The 17,877-nt window shown below is 53.8% G+C and overlaps 1 protein-coding gene across 1 annotated transcript in view; it reads left to right on the plus strand.

The window, feature by feature from the left end:
* Nucleotides 1–141: 141 nt before the first annotated feature.
* Nucleotides 142–17,877, plus strand: part of DRP2 (dystrophin related protein 2) — a gene marked incomplete at both ends in the record, with an annotated part of 36,529 nt that continues 18,793 nt past the window's right edge. The window contains 9 exons of the mRNA XM_080719031.1: nucleotides 142–243; nucleotides 4,732–4,895; nucleotides 7,168–7,324; nucleotides 8,916–9,036; nucleotides 12,908–13,176; nucleotides 14,038–14,184; nucleotides 14,649–14,727; nucleotides 16,372–16,432; nucleotides 16,625–16,686. Coding sequence (XP_080575157.1) covers nucleotides 142–243; nucleotides 4,732–4,895; nucleotides 7,168–7,324; nucleotides 8,916–9,036; nucleotides 12,908–13,176; nucleotides 14,038–14,184; nucleotides 14,649–14,727; nucleotides 16,372–16,432; nucleotides 16,625–16,686 — 1,162 coding nt within the window. The remainder of the gene's footprint in view (nucleotides 244–4,731; nucleotides 4,896–7,167; nucleotides 7,325–8,915; nucleotides 9,037–12,907; nucleotides 13,177–14,037; nucleotides 14,185–14,648; nucleotides 14,728–16,371; nucleotides 16,433–16,624; nucleotides 16,687–17,877) is intronic.

Raw genomic sequence — 17,877 nt, forward strand, 5'->3', positions numbered from 1 at the left:
GGAGCTCAGAGGTAGAACGCCCCTGGGTTCCATCCCCAGACCCGCAAAAAAATCAACCAATCAATCAATCTCTCCTGTCTGTCTTCCAGGTGCTTAATGCTCACCGGTGGTCTGCTCAGCCCCACCGCATGAACCTTGGTCATGCAGGGATGCCCCTCCACCCTCCCGCGATGCCACGAGTGGCGGGCTGCTGACAGGTTCCATCACAGCGCCAGTCTCCGAAGCACCTGCCCCCTGCCTCTGGTGAGAGTCCCGGATGAAGGAATGACAAGGGGGCACTGTCCTTGGAGCACCCGAGCTTCCCAGGGCTCAGAGGTGCTGTGTCCGCAAACCCTTGGGTGGCCCGGGCCTCCTCGGCCCGGCCTGTGTCGCTGACGAGGCCTCTGTTTTTCGGTACTGGGGATGCTCTTCAGCGCCCACTCTTCCTTGCGGCTCCCGGCTCTGCCGCGCTGAGCATTGCCTGAGCCTCACGCCTGCCTCTGCCCTCTCTTCTCCCCAAGAGTGCGGTGATGGTGGCGTGTGTGCTGTGTGTGTCTGGAGGACAGACACGCCCGAGGCAGTAATCGAGAGGACAGCCAGCTTTCCTGACCCTTGGGAGGGAGGTCCCAGGGACGCAGGGAGGGCACGCAGAAGCACACCTTGGCTCGCTCCCGAGCAGGGGAGCGAGCGCCGCTTCTCCAGAGGGCTGCAGTGAGAGCCCCTGTTCTGGAAGCAGGCAGCCGCTGCATTTCCCAGAGGGGGTGGGAAGAGAGAAGCAGCCTGCTGAAGAATGTGGCTCTGGGGAGGACAAGGAGGAAAAGTGAAGCCAGAGAGGCGTGGAGGTCAGGTCCTGCCGAGCTCTTTCCCACATCTGGCTGGAAAGGAATTGCTGCTCCAACTTATTCTCAAATCCAGGGCCCGTTTAAGAGTTTCCTAAAAGCCGAGCGTGGTGGCGCACGCTTGTAATCCCAGCTTTTGGGAGGCTGAGAGAGGAGGATGGCAGTATTTACTGAGGCCCTTTGCAACTCAGTGAGACCCTGTTTCAAAATAAAGAATAAAAAATAGAGCTGGGTATGTAGTTCAGAGGTAGAATGCCCCTGGGTTCCACCCCCACTATCAAACAAAAAAAAGTCTCTCAAGCCCGGCGTGGTGCTGCACGCCTGTAATCCTAGGATTTAGGTTGAGATAGGAGGATCGAAGGTTTCAGGCCAGCCTCAGCCAACTTCGTAAGACCCCAACCACTTAGTGAGACCTGTTTCAAATTTTTTCAAAATGGCTGTGGGTACAGCTTAGAGGTAGAATGTCCCTGGGTTCCATCTTCAATACCAACAGCAACGAAAAAAAGCCTCCCAGTAACCCAGCCTTTCCGAGCTTGGATCCTGCCTGAAGGTGAGTCCTGCTCGCTGGACACCACTCCGAGACTGGCCACAGGCAGGGGCTGGGCCTCATCTGACTGTCCGCTCCTCTACCAGGACTGGCTTCTCCCCCCTCCGCAGAGCCTTGGTCGCCACACTCATGGGGTGGCTAGAGGACCCTGTGCGGAGTGTGGCGTGAGAGGCAAACGGCTTTCCCAGCCTCCGTTCTTTATTTCCTCCCTTCCTTCCTCTTCCTCCCTCCCTCCTTTCCTTCCTCCTTTCCATTTCTTGTACTGGAGATTGAGCCCAAGAGAGGACATTCTACCTGACGTTACACCCCCAACCCTTTTTATTTTGAAACAGGGTCTCCCCAAGTTGCCAAGGCTGCCCTTGAACTTGTGACCCTCCTGTCTCAGCCTCCCAAGTACTGGGCTTAGAGGTGTACGCCACTGCGCCCAGCAAGCAAGGGCTGTTTTCTACTGCAGGGCTCTTCAAGTCTCGTGAGACTGGCTTGAGCCCAGTTCTGAGCACCAGGGGAGCTCAGGCCCCGTTCACCCTGGCTCCAGCCCGGACCCCTAGGGTCGACCGGCTGTCCAGCTGTTCCCGTGTGTGGGCCTCAGCTCGGGAACAATGTGGGCCCAGAAGATCTGTGGGAGAGACGACAGAACAGAACTGTTCTTGGTCAAAAGCCAGCGTTTGCCCGTGTGCGGAGCGCTGGGGCCCAGCGCGGAATGTTAACCTTTTCCCGGGCAAGTGGCTGGTACTGGAGGAGAGGCTGCCACACCCGGGCAACACAGGGGGGCTGCTGGGTCCATGCCCGTCCTCCAGGCCCCGCGAGGGCGCGGTGCTCTTGTCTCGGTTAGGGTTAGGCTTGTCGGCCTGGCACGGTGTTCTTACAGTGGGTTCCCCTGAAGCTTCGGCCCCATGTTCATTCAAGGATGACCACGTTCAGCGGGCGTGGTGGCGCCATTCTCGGGAGGCTGAGACAGGAGGATGGCAGGTTCAAGGGCACCCTTAGCAACTTAGCAAGACCCTGCTTCCAAATACAACGGAAAAAGGGCTGGGGTGTGGCTTGGAGGGCGATGTCCCTGGGTTTCATCTGCAGTAGAAACAATAGGATCCTAAGATTACACGGTGCTGCGGCCGCAGCTCTGTCCCCAGGGACACGGCTCACCGCCCATCCGCACAGCTGAGGACTATTCCCAGCCCTCCTGCCTGGCCCTGGAGAAATTGCTTACCAGGAGTGTGCACCGACGCGCCCAGGTCTTCTGGGTCTAGAGGCAGAAGGAGCCCTAGAAAAAAAAGAAAGCACTGAAGCCGAAGCCCCCAGTACCAGGGAATGGCAGGCCCGCCCTCCCCCATGCCAGCCTGGAGGGCCAGCCTGGCCCCGGTGTGGCGGGCCCAGTTGGGAGCCAGCCGGAATTCCCCAGGAACAAAGCCCGATTCACCGGCCAGGCCCCTGACATGGCCGCCCCCTCTGGATTCCTGGGGGGTCAGTAAACAGACAGCCCCCGCCTCCTGGCCCTGCTCGCCCGCTGGCCTCCAGAGCAGCCTTACTCCGCTGAGGACCCTGCTCCCGGTTCCTGCCGAGGGAGGGCTCAGCATGGGGCTGCCGGAGCCTGCCCCGGACTCCCCGGGCGGCACAGGTAGGCTCAGCCCTGAGGCGGCTCCCTCCCTCGCTTCCACGGCCTGGGAGCTCTGGCTTTATTTATATTTATTTGCAGATTTAGTGCTGATGGGGATGGAACCTCTGCCGTATACCCCTCCCCCAGGCGTTTTTATTAGTACTTTCCGTGTGTGTGTGTGTGTGTGTGTGTGTGTGTGTGTGTGTGTGGTACCGGGAATGAACTCAGGGGCATTCTACCTCTGAGCAACACACCCCAGCTCTATTTTATTATTATCATTTTCATCTTGAAACAGGTACTCACTAAGTTGCAGAGGGCTCATCAAGTTGAGAACCTGCAATCCTCCTGTGAGCCTTCCAAGAACCGGCATTACAAGTGTGCGCCACCACTCCCAGTTTTTATTTATTTATTTATTTATTTATTTATTTATTTATTCATTTGCAGTGCTGGGAATGGAACCCAGGGGCAACACCCCCAGCCTATTCTTTATTCTTTATTTTAAAAGTGGGTCTCACCAAGTTGCAAAGGGCCTCACTAAGTAGCTGAGGCTGTCTGCGAACCTGTGATCCTCCTGTCTCAGCCTCCCAAGTACTGGCATACAAGCGTGCGCCACCACACCCAGTTTTATTTTTATTTTGAAATAAGCATCCTGCTAAATTGTTGAGGGGCCAAGTTGCTGAGGCCGGCCTTGAACCTGCAATCCTCCTGTCTCAGCCTCCTTGCAGTACCACACCAGGCTGAGCCGTGCTTTTGGTTTTTGGGGTGTGTGTGTGTGTGTGTGTGTGTGAGATTGAAAACTGAACCCAGGGTTTCCTAAATTGCCCGAAGCATCTTACTCCAGGAGGAAGTATGGTCTGAGGGAGAGGGAGCCCCAGGAATCTCAGTCATAGCAAAGCCAGCTTCTTTCTGCAGCAGGGCAGACGGCGGTGTGGGTCTCCGGAACCAGGGCGGAGCCGTCCGCGCGGAGATTCCCTGCTCCAGTTCCCATTCCCTCCACCGGCTCCTGCCCCCAGCACTGTGCTAGAGGCAGCTTGCTTTTCTTTCTTTCTTTCTTTCCTTCTTTCTTGTGGTACTGGGGATTGAACCCAGGGGTGTTCTAGCCCAGAGCTACACCCCCAGCCACTTTTAATTTTTTGTTATTTTGTTTTGAAACGGGGTCTCAAATGGGGTGCTGAGTCTCTGTCTCATGTTGCTGAAGCTGGCACTGAACCTGTGGCCCTCCTGTCTCAGCCTCCCAAGCACTGGGATTCGAGGTGTGCGCCACCACACCCGGCTTCTGTTGTTGTTACCAGAGATTGAACCCAGGGATGTTCTGCCTCCCAATTATACCCCCAGCCTCTTTTATTATATTTACTTATTTAGTTCTGGGATGGACCCAGGGGCATTCTACTTCCTAGCTACTACCTCGTCTGCTTATTTATTCATTCGTTTGTTTGTTTGTTTTGTGTTGAGGATTGAACCCAGAGATATTCTACCTCTGAGATACACCCCCAGCCTTTTTAAATTTTTACTTTGAAAGGTTCTCACTGAGTTGCAGAGGCCTCACTGAGTACCTGAGGCTGGCCGCGAACCGCGATCCTCCGGTCTCAGCCTCCCGAATGCTGGGACTCCAAGCGTGCCCACCACGCCCGCTTGTCTTTCTGTATCTTGCCCCATCACTTCTGCAGAGAACAGGGTTGTGAGCCTTGACTCGCCCTGCACTCGGGGTTCCCACCCTTGGCACTGGCGGGGCGCGCTCGGGTCACAGGCCATCTGTGTTTGTCTCTCTCCAGGTTAGAGCTGCTGTCAGCGGCCCCACGCCGCCTCGGGATGGTGCTGGGGTCCCCTGCCTAAGTCCAAAGCTGCTGAACGGGGCTCTTGGTGCTGTGGGCCCCTCGGAACCATCAGCCATGAATCTGTGTTGGAACGAAATTAAAAAGAAGTCTCACAGCCTCCGGTAAGAGCTGGCCCTGCAAACAGGGACCTTAGGGACCGGGACCATCCTGGGTCCTCAGCACCACCGTCCGCGTCTCCCCTTCCTTCCCTGGCACTGGGGATAGAACTGGGGATAGAACCTTGGTTGAGAAATTCAGATTTTTTGATCTGAGCCTCTATCGTGTGTGTGTGTGTGTGTGTGTGTGTGTGTGTGTGTGTGTGTATACATGTGCACATGTGTGTTTCTGGGGATTGAACCCAGGGGCATTCTACCTCCAAGTTACACCTCCAGGCTTTTAAAAAATTTTAATTTAGAAACAATCTTGCAGCGGGTGTGGTGGTACATGCTTGTAATCCCAGCATTCGGGAGGCTGAGACAGGAGGATCACGGTTCTGGGCCAACCTCAGCTACTTAGTGACGCCCTTTGTGAGACCGCGCTTCAAAATAAAGAATAAAAAATGGGCCTAGGTGTATATCTCGGAGGTAAAATGTCCCTGGGTTCCATTCCCAGTAACCCACACCTCCCCACTCAAAAAAAAAACACAGCCTTGCTGAGTAGCCGAGGCTACCCATGATCCCGCGCGCCTTCTCTCTCAGCCTCTCAGGACTGGGATTACAGGCCTGTGCTATGTCTGGCTGAGCCTCCGTTTTAAATAGTTACAATGAACAGACCAGATCATGTTAGTGCACACGTGCGCGCATTGCTGTGCATGTGGCCGTCATGTCGACTATATTGCACCCGTAACACTTTGCAAAACCGAGGAGTAAATAACACATGTGTCAACGACCTCAACAGGACAGGCCTTATTCAAATAATATGGACAGCGTTTCCTTGTGGTGTGTTTGTGGTGGTACTGGGGGTGGAACCCAGGGGCTTTCTACCTCCAGGCTATACTCCCAGACCTTTTTTATATTTTATTTGGAAACAGGGTCTCACTAAGTTGCTGAGAGCCTCACTAAGTAGCTGAGGCTGGCTTCGAACCCATGCGATCCTCCTGTCTCAGCCTCCCAAGCGCGAGGATTATAAGCGTGCGCCGCCACTCCTGGCTTTTTATTTATTTATTTAGCAGTACTGGGAATGGAATCCAGGGGCGTTCTACCCTGAGGTATACTCCAGCCCTATTTTTTATTCTTTATTTTGAAGCAGGGTCTCACTGAGCTGCAGAGGGCCTCACTAAGTGGCTGAGGCTAGCCTCAATCTTGCCATTCTCCTGTCTCCGCCTCCCAAGCCCTGAGATGACAGGCGTGCGCCACCCACCGCCTATAGCGTCCTCTAAACCTGCGTGCTGATGAGCACGGGAAGGACTGGAGTGCTCCTCCTCTCCGCTCACTGTCCTCCTAGCCCCTTTACACTGCCACTCCTGTCCAGGCCCCCCGGGCACAGCCTGAGGCAACGGCCCCTCCCACGCGTGTGCCTGCCATGCCCTCCATCCCGTCATGGAAGGCCACGCTCCTGGCTCCTGACGGGCTTTGCAGCGTGGGAAGCTGAGAGAAGGCCCTTGCGTCACACACCTGGGCTCGCGGAGCTCCACTGTGTGGCCTCGGGCAAAGTACGCAGGCCTCTGGGCAAAGGGAATGGCGACCCAGATGGGAAAGGGCGTGGGAATGGGTTGAGGGAAGCACTGAACACAGACAGTGTCCCTGTGGCTAAGGGGGATGGCGCAATGGCCGCACACAGCCTGCTCAGGGCTCACGCGGGGCCCCGGGAGGCAGACAGAGCCGGCTTCATGGGACAGATTCTTCTCCCATACCTCAAAGCTCTAGCCGATGCTTTTGTTATCCTTTGGGCCCCTTGAGCTGCTTGGAGGTGTGTGCATCCTTGCACACGTAGTGCCCCCGTGCTCAACCATCTCCCTTGCACTCTCCCCGTCCACACCCTCTCCTGCTCTGGGGGCAGCCTCTGTGCGCGGCAATTGGCTGCAATTCCAGGGCGAGGGGAAGGGCTGGGCCCCTGAGCCCTCGCTGGCTGGCGGCCCTTCCCGGCCTGCCGCTGGGCGCTCCACCCGCCTGGCGAGCTCCGGATGGGCACGGCAGGGCAGCTGCGTCCAGGGCTCCCTCCCCGCGGGGCTCCCGCCTATTGGCTTCAGTTGCGATCATAGGAGGGCCTCCATTGGAGGGCCTCCGGAGCGGCAGGGGAGGGAGGAGCTCCGCGGCCTCTTCCACTTCAGCTGGAACAGTGCCTCTTGAATCCGTTTTAGAGGTTAAGGTTGCACACAAGTATTGCTTTGGGAAAAATATGTTTTAGCACTTGAAAAGAAGACTGTCCATCATGCCTCTTGCCCATTGTGTGCAGGGCTCGTCTGGAGGCCTTCTCAGATCACAGCGGAAAACTGCAGCTCCCTCTCCAGGAAATCATCGACTGGCTCAGCCAGAAGGATGAGGACTTATCTGCTCAGCTGCCCTTGCAGGGGGACGTGGCCCTGGTGCAGCAGGAGAAGGAGACACACGCGGTGCGTTCGAATCCAGTCTTGGTGTGAGGCGTTGGGCGGGGAGGTGCCCAGAGCACTGTGGGCCGCGCCGCACACTGACTTTTCTCTCCTACCTAAGCTCCCACCTTGACTTTTAATGGGGAAACAACATAATCTAATGTTAAGTGAACACACACAGCCGGGCGCGGCGGCGCTGCTTGGAATCCCAGCGCTTGGGAGGCTGAGACGGGAGGACCGCGCGGGTTCAAAAGAGGAGGAGCACGCAGGAGCCTCAGCTACTGAATGAGACCGTTTCCAAATAAAATAGAAAATAGGGCTGGGAGTGTAGCCCGGAGGTAGAAAGGCCCTGGGTTCCACTCCAGTGCCACACACACAAAACACACACACAAGATGCAAAATTATATACAGATAGATCTCAGTGGCATGCGGAAGACTATGGATATGTGTGCACGTGTGCGCACATACATGACACAGGAGGGATATGGTTCATTGTTAACCATGGTTACTGCTACACGGAGAAACTGGAATTTCTTTGCTTTTAGTCATTATACTTTTCTGAAATCTTTGATATTTCCATGACACCAATTGCCTCTAGAATAAGTAAATAACATTGTGTGTGTGTGTGTGTGTGTGTGTGTGTGTGTGTGTGTGTGTATGTGTGTGTTACTAGGGAGGGAACCAGGGCCATTCTACCTCTGAGCCCATCCCCAGCCTATTTTTTATTCTTTATTTTGAAACAGGGTCTCACTGAGTTTCAAAGGGCCTCACTAAGTAGCTGAGGCTGTTCAGGAACCGAGGTCCTCCTGTCTCAGCCTCCCAAATGCTGGGGTTCCAAGCGTGCACCGCCACACCCGGCAGAAAATAACATTTCTTAGCAATAAATACAGAATGGAATATAATACAGCAGGAAAACAAACTATAACTGCATGCTGAGGTTAAATTACAGACGGCATGTTGAGTGAAAACAAAACGGATATAAACAGAACACTTACTGTATGATTCCGTTCATAGAAAGTTCAAAAAATAGGCAAAACAAATTGGGGGGCTTACAAGTCAGGGTTGTGGTTGCCTTTTAGGGGGAGGACGAGATAGTGACCAGAAGGCGCCACCAGGGGCCTTCTGGCTGTTGGTGGAGTTTCTTTGTGTGTGTGTTGGGGGAGGTACTGGGAATTGAATCCAGGGACGATGATCTTGGTACTGGTTACACAGGTGGAATCACTCTCTGGAAGTTCATGAAGTCGTAAACTTTCATTGGTGTACTCTGTATATGTCACCAAAATGAATGAAAACTTTAATGCAAATCCTGTCCATCTTGCTTTTGACTGCTCTAAGGCCCTTAAGTAGGGACTTTATGAGCATCCCAGAAAAGCCAGATCCTAATGGTCCTCGGCATCCTGTGGCTTCACCAAGCTTGTTTCTTTGAACGTGACTTAGTGTTCGCGTTCGTCTGCCTTTGGGGAAGACAGCGCCAGTCCTTTTGTCTGGGTAACTCAGAGGTAGCTGGCAATGCCTAGGGATGGAGTGCCACTGAGGAGAAAGGCTGCAAGTTGCAGGATGGAACTGAAAGTGACCCACTTCCCTTTCTTGTTGACCATATTGCTCAACTTCACAGGCCTTTATGGAAGAAGTGAAGTCTCGGGGCCCCTATATCTACTCTGTGCTCGAGTCGGCCCAGGCCTTCCTGTCGCAGCACCCATTGGAAGAATTAGAGGAGCCGCTTCCTCACAGCAAAGGTGGGTGCTCTGTCCACCCTCCTCCTCCCCTCCTCCTCCCCTCCTCCTCCCCTCCTCCTCCTCCCCTCCTCCTCCCCTCCTCCTCCTCCCCTCCTCCTTCCCTCTTCCTTCTCTTTCCCCTCCTCTTCCTACTACTGGGATTGAACCAAAGGGCCTTCCACCTCTAAGCTTCACTCTTGGCCCTTTAAAAAATATTGTGGGTGAGCTGGGCGTGGTGGCACAGGTTTGTAATCCCAGCATTGGGGTGGGGGCGCTGAGACCAGAGGATCGCGGTTCACAGCCAGCCTCAGCTACTTAGTGAGCTCCCCCCCACAACTCAGTCAGACCCTGTTTCAAAGTAAAGAATAAAAAACTTGGGCTGGGGTGTCACTGGGAGGTAGAGTGCCCCTGGCTTCTGTAACAGAGTGAGATGTAGTCACGGGTTCTTGTTCTTAACTATCTTAGAAAAGAATAGCCAGAACTTTCTTTTTTTTGCTGTAAGCTTAATCAATTTTATTATTAAAAAGACAGAAGGATAGGACAGGTTAAAGCACTGCATTAAAGAAATAAATGCAGCGGAGTAACATGAAAATAAGTTGCTGAGGTTTTTGGACACAGAACAGTCTTATAAAGATACATTATCTTTTTTCTTGTTCTACCTATCATCTTCTGACCGACTAGCTCCGCCCCTTCTCGGCAGGTCTTCTGACACGGGATTCCTTCCGGCCACCCAGCCTCCTTACAGACCCCCAGCCTTTTGTTATGCCCCAAAATGTGTTAAGTGATGATCAGAGCCAGAGATGTCTTGAAGGCTTGTGGCTGCCTCCCACATCCGTGGGGAATTTTTGCTTGCCTTTCAAATGCAAAAGGCCTGGGTTGGTTCCAGATCTTGGCGAGGAAGGCTGAGGTTGATTCATGGAGGAGCTACATTCGAATACGTGTAAAAGTATGAATTTGGCATGGTCAGCCTGGACGCTCCTTGTTGGGAGAAACAAGGGGAAGTGGGGGCACCAAGCACCGTCTGAATGCGTGCCATTTTCAATATGACCCACAGAAAAAGAAAACATTTAAAAAATTAAAAAGTTTTCAAAAAAATAAAGAAATAAAATGCAAAAGGCCCTGGGCTCTCCCTAGCGTCCTCCTCGGTGCTGGGAACTCTGCAGGGCTCCTTCTCTGCCTGAGTGCCCGCCTGTATCCAAGCTCTGACGTACTAATACCACAGCTAGTTTCAAATACATTTTGAAGCCATTTCCCAATACCAGCACGGGTTCCATACCCAGAACTGCAATAAAATAAAATAAAATAAAGTAAAAAATTAAGCCGGGCGTGGTGGCGCGCGCTTGTAATCCCCGCGCTTGGGAGGCGGAGACAGGAGGATGGCACAGGTTCGAAGCCAGCCATGCTGGCTTAAGTGACCCTGTTTCCAAATAAAAATATAAAATAGGTCTGGGAGTGTAGCCCGGAGATAGAAGGGCTTCCAGGAACCGCAGTACCACAAAAAAAAAAAAAAAAAAAAAAAAAAAATTAAGAATACTGCTTGAACCAGGCTCAGTGGCACACACTTGTAATCCCAGTACATGGGAGGCTGAGGCTGGGGGATTACAGGTTTGAGGCTAGCCTCAGCAATGTAGCAATGTAGCCAGATCCTGAGTGACTTAGTGACTCTCTCAAAGAACAAAATATGAAGAGGGCTGGGGATCTACGTATGCTGGAGGTAGAATGCCCCTGGGTTCATCCCTAGTACCAAATAAATAACTATAAAAACATACTACTTTATTCCATAATAGATGAACAAAATCATCAGCAACTACACAAAACCCTTTCAAATCCAAATATGCACATGCCGTTATTTGGTCTTTTTCCTTGGGGAGAGCAGGGACCACGTGACTTTGTGTGCATGTATGAATGTATCTCTATGACTCACTGGGATGTAGGATTAAAATTCACCAATAAAGGATTAATTTAAAATTTTTAAACGTTGTCAGAATATGAAAATTCCGGTGAAAATCTGAGAGGAAAAGCGATGTGGCTGTGTGCTGCCCCTGATGAGTCCCGGCCCTTTCCGCTGGTGGAGAGGTCACCCTGTCTGTATTTCCAGCCTCGCAACAGGAGGGCTAGCACTTGTTGCTGCCCACTGGGCCCCGGCCAAGGGAGAGCAAGACAATTCCCATTCGCCTGGGGCTTTGGGGTTCTGAGTCTTCTGAGGGCAGAAGAGGGAATTTCCAAGTTAGAAGCCTAGGTAGAAAAGCGGGGCATTTCCCACCAACCCGTCTCACTAGCACGTCATAAAATGCTCTCTTTAGGGATGTAAGTGGGCCGCAGACACGCGTCTTGAAATAAGGTACTATTTACCCCACCCGATTTTTTGGTACTATAGATTGAACCCAGGGGTGTTCTATCTCCACGCTACACCCACAGCTCCCCTTTTGCTCAGAACTAGGGATGGAAGCCAGGGACTTTCTACCTCCAAGCTACAGCTCAGCTGTATTTTTTACCTTTTATTTATTTGTATTTATTTATTTATTTAGGTGGTGCTGGGGGTGGAACCCAGAGGCATTCTACCTCTGGGCTATACTCCCAGACCTATTTTATATTTTATTTGGAAACAGGGTCTCACTAAGTTGCTGAGAGCCTCACTAAGTAGCTGAGGCTGGCTTCGAACCTGCGCCATCGTCCTGTCTCAGCCTCCCAAGCGCGGGGATTCCAAGCGTGCGCCACCACGCCCGGCTTACCCTTTATTTTTAAACGGGGTCTCACTACATTGTAGAGGGCCTCACTAGCTGAGGCTGGCTGCAAACCTGCGATCCTCCTGTCTCAGCCTGGAATTACAAGCCTGCGCCACCACGCCCGGCTGCTTTTTTATTCTTAAATTTTAAAACAAGTTCTAAGTTGCTGAGGCTGACTTCGAACCTGTGATCCTCCCGTCTCAGCCTCCCAGTGACTGGGATTACAGGTCTGTGCCATCATATCCAGCTGCCTTGCCCGGTTTTTTAAATTATGAGGAAACACTGTGATGTATTAAGTGGGGAAAACCCAAATGATCTCTGGACTGTGATGGTAGGTACACGGCCAACACGTGACCCAAGTGCATAGATGCACGCGTGTGCAGATGCACAGGGAATGAACGGGAGCTCAACAAAACCGGGCGGCTGCGTCAACGACGGGTCCTGCTTGTGAGGACTCTTCATTTTCCAAGGTGTTGCTACTTGTGTGACGGGTGCATACGGTCTTTGTATTATTTCTTCTAACTCCATGGGAATCTATGACATAATCTCAAAATAAACAGTTTATTTAAAAGAAACTGAAAGCCAGGTGTGGCGGTGCACACTTGTCATCCCAGGATTCGGGAGGCCGAGACAGGAAGATCATGGTTCGCCGACAGCCTCGCCCACTTAGTGCGGCCCTCTGCAACTCAGTGAGACCCTGTTTCAAAATAAATAATAAAAAATTAGGGCTGGGGTGTAGCTCAGAGGTAGAATGCCCCTGGGTTCCATCCCCAGTACCACAGAAAAAGGTAATCTTCTTTAAAAAAATACTGGAATTGCAGGTTCCAAGCCAGTCTCAGCAACTTACGCTGTCAGCAATTTAGCAATACCCTGTTTCCAGATAAAAAGTAAAATAGGGCTGGGGGTGTAGCTTGGAGTTAGAAGTCCCCTAGGTTCAGTCCCCAGCAGCACGCACACACACACACACACACACACACACACACACACACAAGGAAACAATGTGCAAAAGGAGCTCAGGCTTGGAAAATGTGTTCGCGTGAGTGTGAATACATGCACACACGCACGCGCGCGCGCACCTTGTACAAAGGAATGTCTTCCTCTTTGCTCTCCTCTGGGCGTCGTGGCCTGAGGATCCTGACCGACTCGCTGCCTGCCTGCCCTTGCAGATTCCTCCCCCAGACAGCGGATCCAGAACCTTAGCCGCTTCGTGTGGAAGCAGGCGACCGTGGCCAGCGAACTCTGGGAGAAGCTGACGGCGCGCTGCGTGGACCAGCACCGCCACATTGAGCGCACGCTGGAGCAGCTCCTGGAGATGCAAGGGGCGATGGAGGAACTGAGCTCCGCTCTCACCCAAGCCGAGGGAGTCCGTGCGACCTGGGAGCCCATCGGGGACCTCTTTATTGATTCACTCCCGGAGCACATACAGGCCATTAAGGCATGCCCCCCCTCCCCCAGACCTGATGCTTCCTGGCCCTGACCGTGCTCCTTCTGCCGAGGTGTTTCAGCCCGCCCGGACTTACGTGCTCCACTGGGGGCTGGTTTGGCTGTAGTCTACTCTGTTCTTTCACTTTCTTCCCTTCCTCTCGTTTTCTGAGATGAGGAGAGGAGCAGAATAGCAGTCACCCACACCTTAGTCTACTTGCCCTAAGAGAAAAGTACCTAAGTTGTGTTATTAATAGCAAACTTCTGGGGCCAGGCGTGGCGGCACACACCTGTTATCCCAATACTTGGGAGGCTGAGATGAGAGGATGGCAGGTTTGAGGCCAGCCTCAGCAGCTTAGCAAGACCCTGTTTCAAATTAAAAAATAAAGTATGCTGAGGGTGTAAGCTAGAGCTAGGGTGTCCCTGGTATCAATCCCCAGTACCGAACCAAAGCGTCTCGGTCAGCATGCTCCCTGCCGCGACCCAGTAAACCTGACCACACACAACTTGGAGGAAGGAAGAATGATTTGCTCACAGTTCTGGAGATTTCAGAGGCTCAGTCCACGTCAGGCTGGGTTTGCAGAGCTCAGGGCCTAGAGGCGGGCGGCAGAGGGAGGAAGAGCACGAGGTTCTGCTCTAACATCATGGGGACCAGAAACAAGAGAGAGGAAGAGGGGAGGCGGGACCTTCCGTAATGCCCGGGGACCCCTCCTTGGCCACTCAGCGTCATCTCCAGGATAGCCGCGGGACTTCTAAACCCAAACCATATCACAAAGAAAAGAAAAGCTGACGCGCGAGGGCGGAGTTGAGGTGAGTGCGTGACGGGTCCTCTTTCCCACTGTATGTGCCGTGGCCTGGGGTCCTGGATCTCCAGCTCTTCAGGGAAGAATTCTCCCCCGCGAAGGACGGAGTGAAGCTGGTGAATGACCTGGCCCACCAACTTGCCATTTCTGACGTGCACTTGTCCATGGAGAACTCCCGGGCCCTGGAGCAGGTCAACATCCGGTGGAAGCAGCTCCAGGTAGAGGGGCAGCCGGGCTGGGGACGGAGGGCACTGAAATGAAGCCAGCGGGGCGTGGTGGCGCCCGCCTCGAGTCCCACTTGGGAGGCTGAGACAGGAGGACTGCAGGCTCAAGGCACAGGAGTAGGATGCCACTGGGCTCGGTCCCGGGTGCCGCACACCAAGAAACCACCTTGGAAGAGCGGTGGCGACCGTGGGGCTCAGAAGCGGCTGCAGGAGCGAGGGGGCGGACGAGCGGGAGGGCCTGCCTGGGCTGGAGCGCCCTCCTGCTCGCCGGGTGGGTAGGGCAAGAGTGACTGCGCCTGGAACTAGGGACCGTGGGGGAGGACTCACTCGTGGGGGAGGACTCGGAGGCGACAGTGGGAGGGCGGAGCAGGGCAGAGGCAGCCGGGCGGATGGCAAGGATGGCAAGGAGCCTCCGTCACCGTCCCTGGGAACCCGCCGTCCCCGCCGCCCTTCCACAGGTGGCAGTTGGCGACAGGCTGAAGCAGCTACAGGACGCCCATCGGGACTTTGGACCTGGCTCGCAGCACTTTCTTTCCTGTACGTGAGTCCAGCCGGCCTCCTTCCAAGAGAATCATCTTTTGTCCCCTGGGGCTTGGCATCCAAGAAGCGGTGGAGTGTGGCGCTTGTCAGAGACCTGGGCTGGGTCAGGGCCTCGACGCAACGGGTGTGCAGGCTTGAACAAACAGCTTAACCTTCTTGAGCTGGGCACGGTGGCACACGCTTGGAATCCCGGTACTTGGGAAACAGGAGGAACGCAGGTTCACAGTCAGCCTCAGCTACTAGTGACCCCCCGCTGCAACTTAGTGAGACCCCGTTTCAGAATAAAAAAATAAAATAGGGCTGGGGGCATAGCTTGGAGGTAGAATGCTCCTGGGCTCCATCCCCACACCACAAAAATAAAAAAACAGCTTAACTTTCTTGAACCTAAATTTTTTTCATCTGTAGAAAGAGGAAAAAGCCAGCCATGGTGGGAGGCTGAGACAGGAAGATAACAGGTTCGAGGCCTGCCTCCACAACCTAGTGAGATCCTCACCAATATAGCAAGACCCTGTTTGAAAATAAAAAGGGACTTGGGGGTGTGATCCAGAGGTATAACACCTCTGGGTTCCATACCCAGTACCACCCACACACACACACACACACACACACACACACACACACACACACAGGAGCATAGTATCTGGAACAGGGTAGGAACTCAGTAAATGTTAGTCGCGGTTAGAATTATTGCTATTATTCTCAGGGGCATGCAGCCATACCTGCAGAGGGCTCTTGTACTCAGGGAAACCGGTAGTGAGCTGACCAGCCAGGTAATCCTAGCCTCTCCTGGGAGAGCTGGGAGATGAAGCCACAGGGCTGAGAGAGGCAAGAGAAATAGGCAGTCGGGGCCCCTCTGGCCCACAGGCTGAGAAGTGCCCCCCGCGAGGAGGGGAGGGTCTCCTTGGCGCACTGGAGCAATCGAGCCGCGTGCAGCTAGCTGGGTAGAAAGGCTCTGGGAGGGCAGTGTGGGAGTGGCCAGGGCACAACCGTGTGTCCGTCGCAGCCACATCCTGGTATGTTAGGGCATCAGTGACAAGCGCTTCCTCTTCCCACGTCAGGGAGAGAAATGTGTTCATTCTAAGAGTTTATCCATAGCTGGGCAGGGAGTGCACACCGGTAATCCCGTTACTTGGAGACTAGACAGGAGGATCACAGGTTTGAAGCTAGTGTGCAGTAACTTAGCAAGACCCGAGACCCTGTTTCATAATAACATAAAATAGCCGGGTGTGATCCAGACTTGTAATCTCAGCTTTTAGGAGGCTGAGACCGGAGGATCGCAGTTTGCGGACGGCCTCAGCTACTTAGCGAGGAGGCCCTACGCAACTCAGTGAGACCCTGTCGCAAAAATAAAAATACTAAAAAGTAGGGCTGGGGATGTAGCTCGGAGGTAGAATGCCCCTGGGTTCCATTCCCAGTCCTGCAAAAACAAAAACAAAAACAACAACAAAAATAGGCCGGAGATGTACAGACTGGAGATGTAGCTCAGAGTTAGAACAGCCCCCAACACCCTACACACATGCACACGCACACGCACAAGTGCTTGCCACCCCGAGACTCTAGTAAGCGGGGGCCGTGAGAGAGTCAGGCCTCCCCTGAGCCGAGCGCCCTTGCCTCGGCATCAACTCTCTTTCTCTTTACCAGCCTCCGTCCAGGTCCCCTGGGAAAGAGCAATTTCACCCAATAAAGTTCCCTACTACATCAAGTGAGTGGTCCCGAGAAGCGGTCTGTCCATGCCCACCCTCCCTCGCCTGTCACTCGCTCCCTACCCCACCCCTCTATCCTCCAGCCCGTCCCCAGGGATCTTCGGGCTTCTCGCATGCAACTTCTCGCTGAGAAGCACTCGTGCGTGCTTGGGGTGGGCACACACCGGCGCTACTGACGCTTTTACTTGCAGCCACCAGGCTCAGACCACCTGCTGGGACCACCCCAAGATGACTGAGCTGTACCAAACCCTAGGTAAGAGTGCGGGTGGCCCGCGGGGGTGGGGCCTGCGACTGTCTGTCCTCTAACCTCCAGCAACAGTGAAGGATGGACAGCATGTGCTATGCACACGATGGAACACGAGTGAGCCTTAAAGAGAGAAGTCGTGCCATTCGCGGCAACATGGGTGGACCTGAGGGCCGTTCCTGTGTGAAATAAGCCAGGCACATAAAGGCAGACACCACACGATCTCACTTACGTAAGGAATCTGAAATAGTCAGACTCAGAATAGTAGCTGTCGGGGGCTGGGAGGGGAAATGGGAGGTAGTGGTTTAAAGGCTACAAAATGTCAATCGTGAACGATGGATACCCGGGCGTGGTGGCGCACACTTGGAATCCCAGTACTTGGGAGGCAGAGACAGGCAGCTGCAGGTTCAAAGCCAGCCTCAGCACCTGAGCGAAGCCCTCTAAAAGATCAACTTGGCCTGGGGGTAGCTGAGAGGTAGAACATCCCTGGATTCAAGTCCTGTCTTGGCCTCCCATAGTGGGACTCCAAGCACATGCGTGCCCACCTGCCTTCTCAGATCCTTTCCCCTCTGCCCTCCTCAGTGGAGGGTGGGCGGTGCCCTGGGCTGTCACACTTGTGGATGCCAGGTGTGATCTGCTTCTCTGTTGTGGGGGTGTGGAACCCAGGGGCATTCGACCTCCGAGCTATACCTTCCAGCCTGATTTATTATTCTTTATCCTGAAACCGGGTCTCACTGAGTTGCAGAGGGCCTCACTAAGTAGCTGAGGCTGGCTGCGAACCCAGATCCTCAGGTCTCTGCCTCCCCGATGCTGGGATGACAAGCGTGCACCACCACGCCCGGCTAGCAGTTGCTATTTTTACAAACATTTATTTTGAAGCAGGTTCTCGCTAAGTTACTTAGTGCCTCACTAAGTTACTGGGGCTGTCCTCGAACTGCGATCCTCCAGTCTCAGCCTCCCAAACGCTGGGAATATATATGCGCACCCCCTGGGTCGAGCAGCTTCTTCACCCGTTGGACCCCGATGGGCTGTGAGTTTCTGGTCAGAGCTAAAGAGAGCAGCGCTGCTGAGGATTTCCCGTACATGGCCTCCGTGCAAGTACTCCCCCAGGGCGTGTTTTTCAGTCTCCAGGTCGTGACATGGATTTGGTGCGCTGGGATGAGCATTTTAAATGCAAATGGCCTAGGGCCGAGCGCAGTG

This window comes from Muscardinus avellanarius (genome assembly GCF_963383645.1).
Source record: "Muscardinus avellanarius genome assembly, chromosome: X".
NCBI classification, from domain to species: domain Eukaryota; kingdom Metazoa; phylum Chordata; class Mammalia; order Rodentia; family Gliridae; genus Muscardinus; species Muscardinus avellanarius.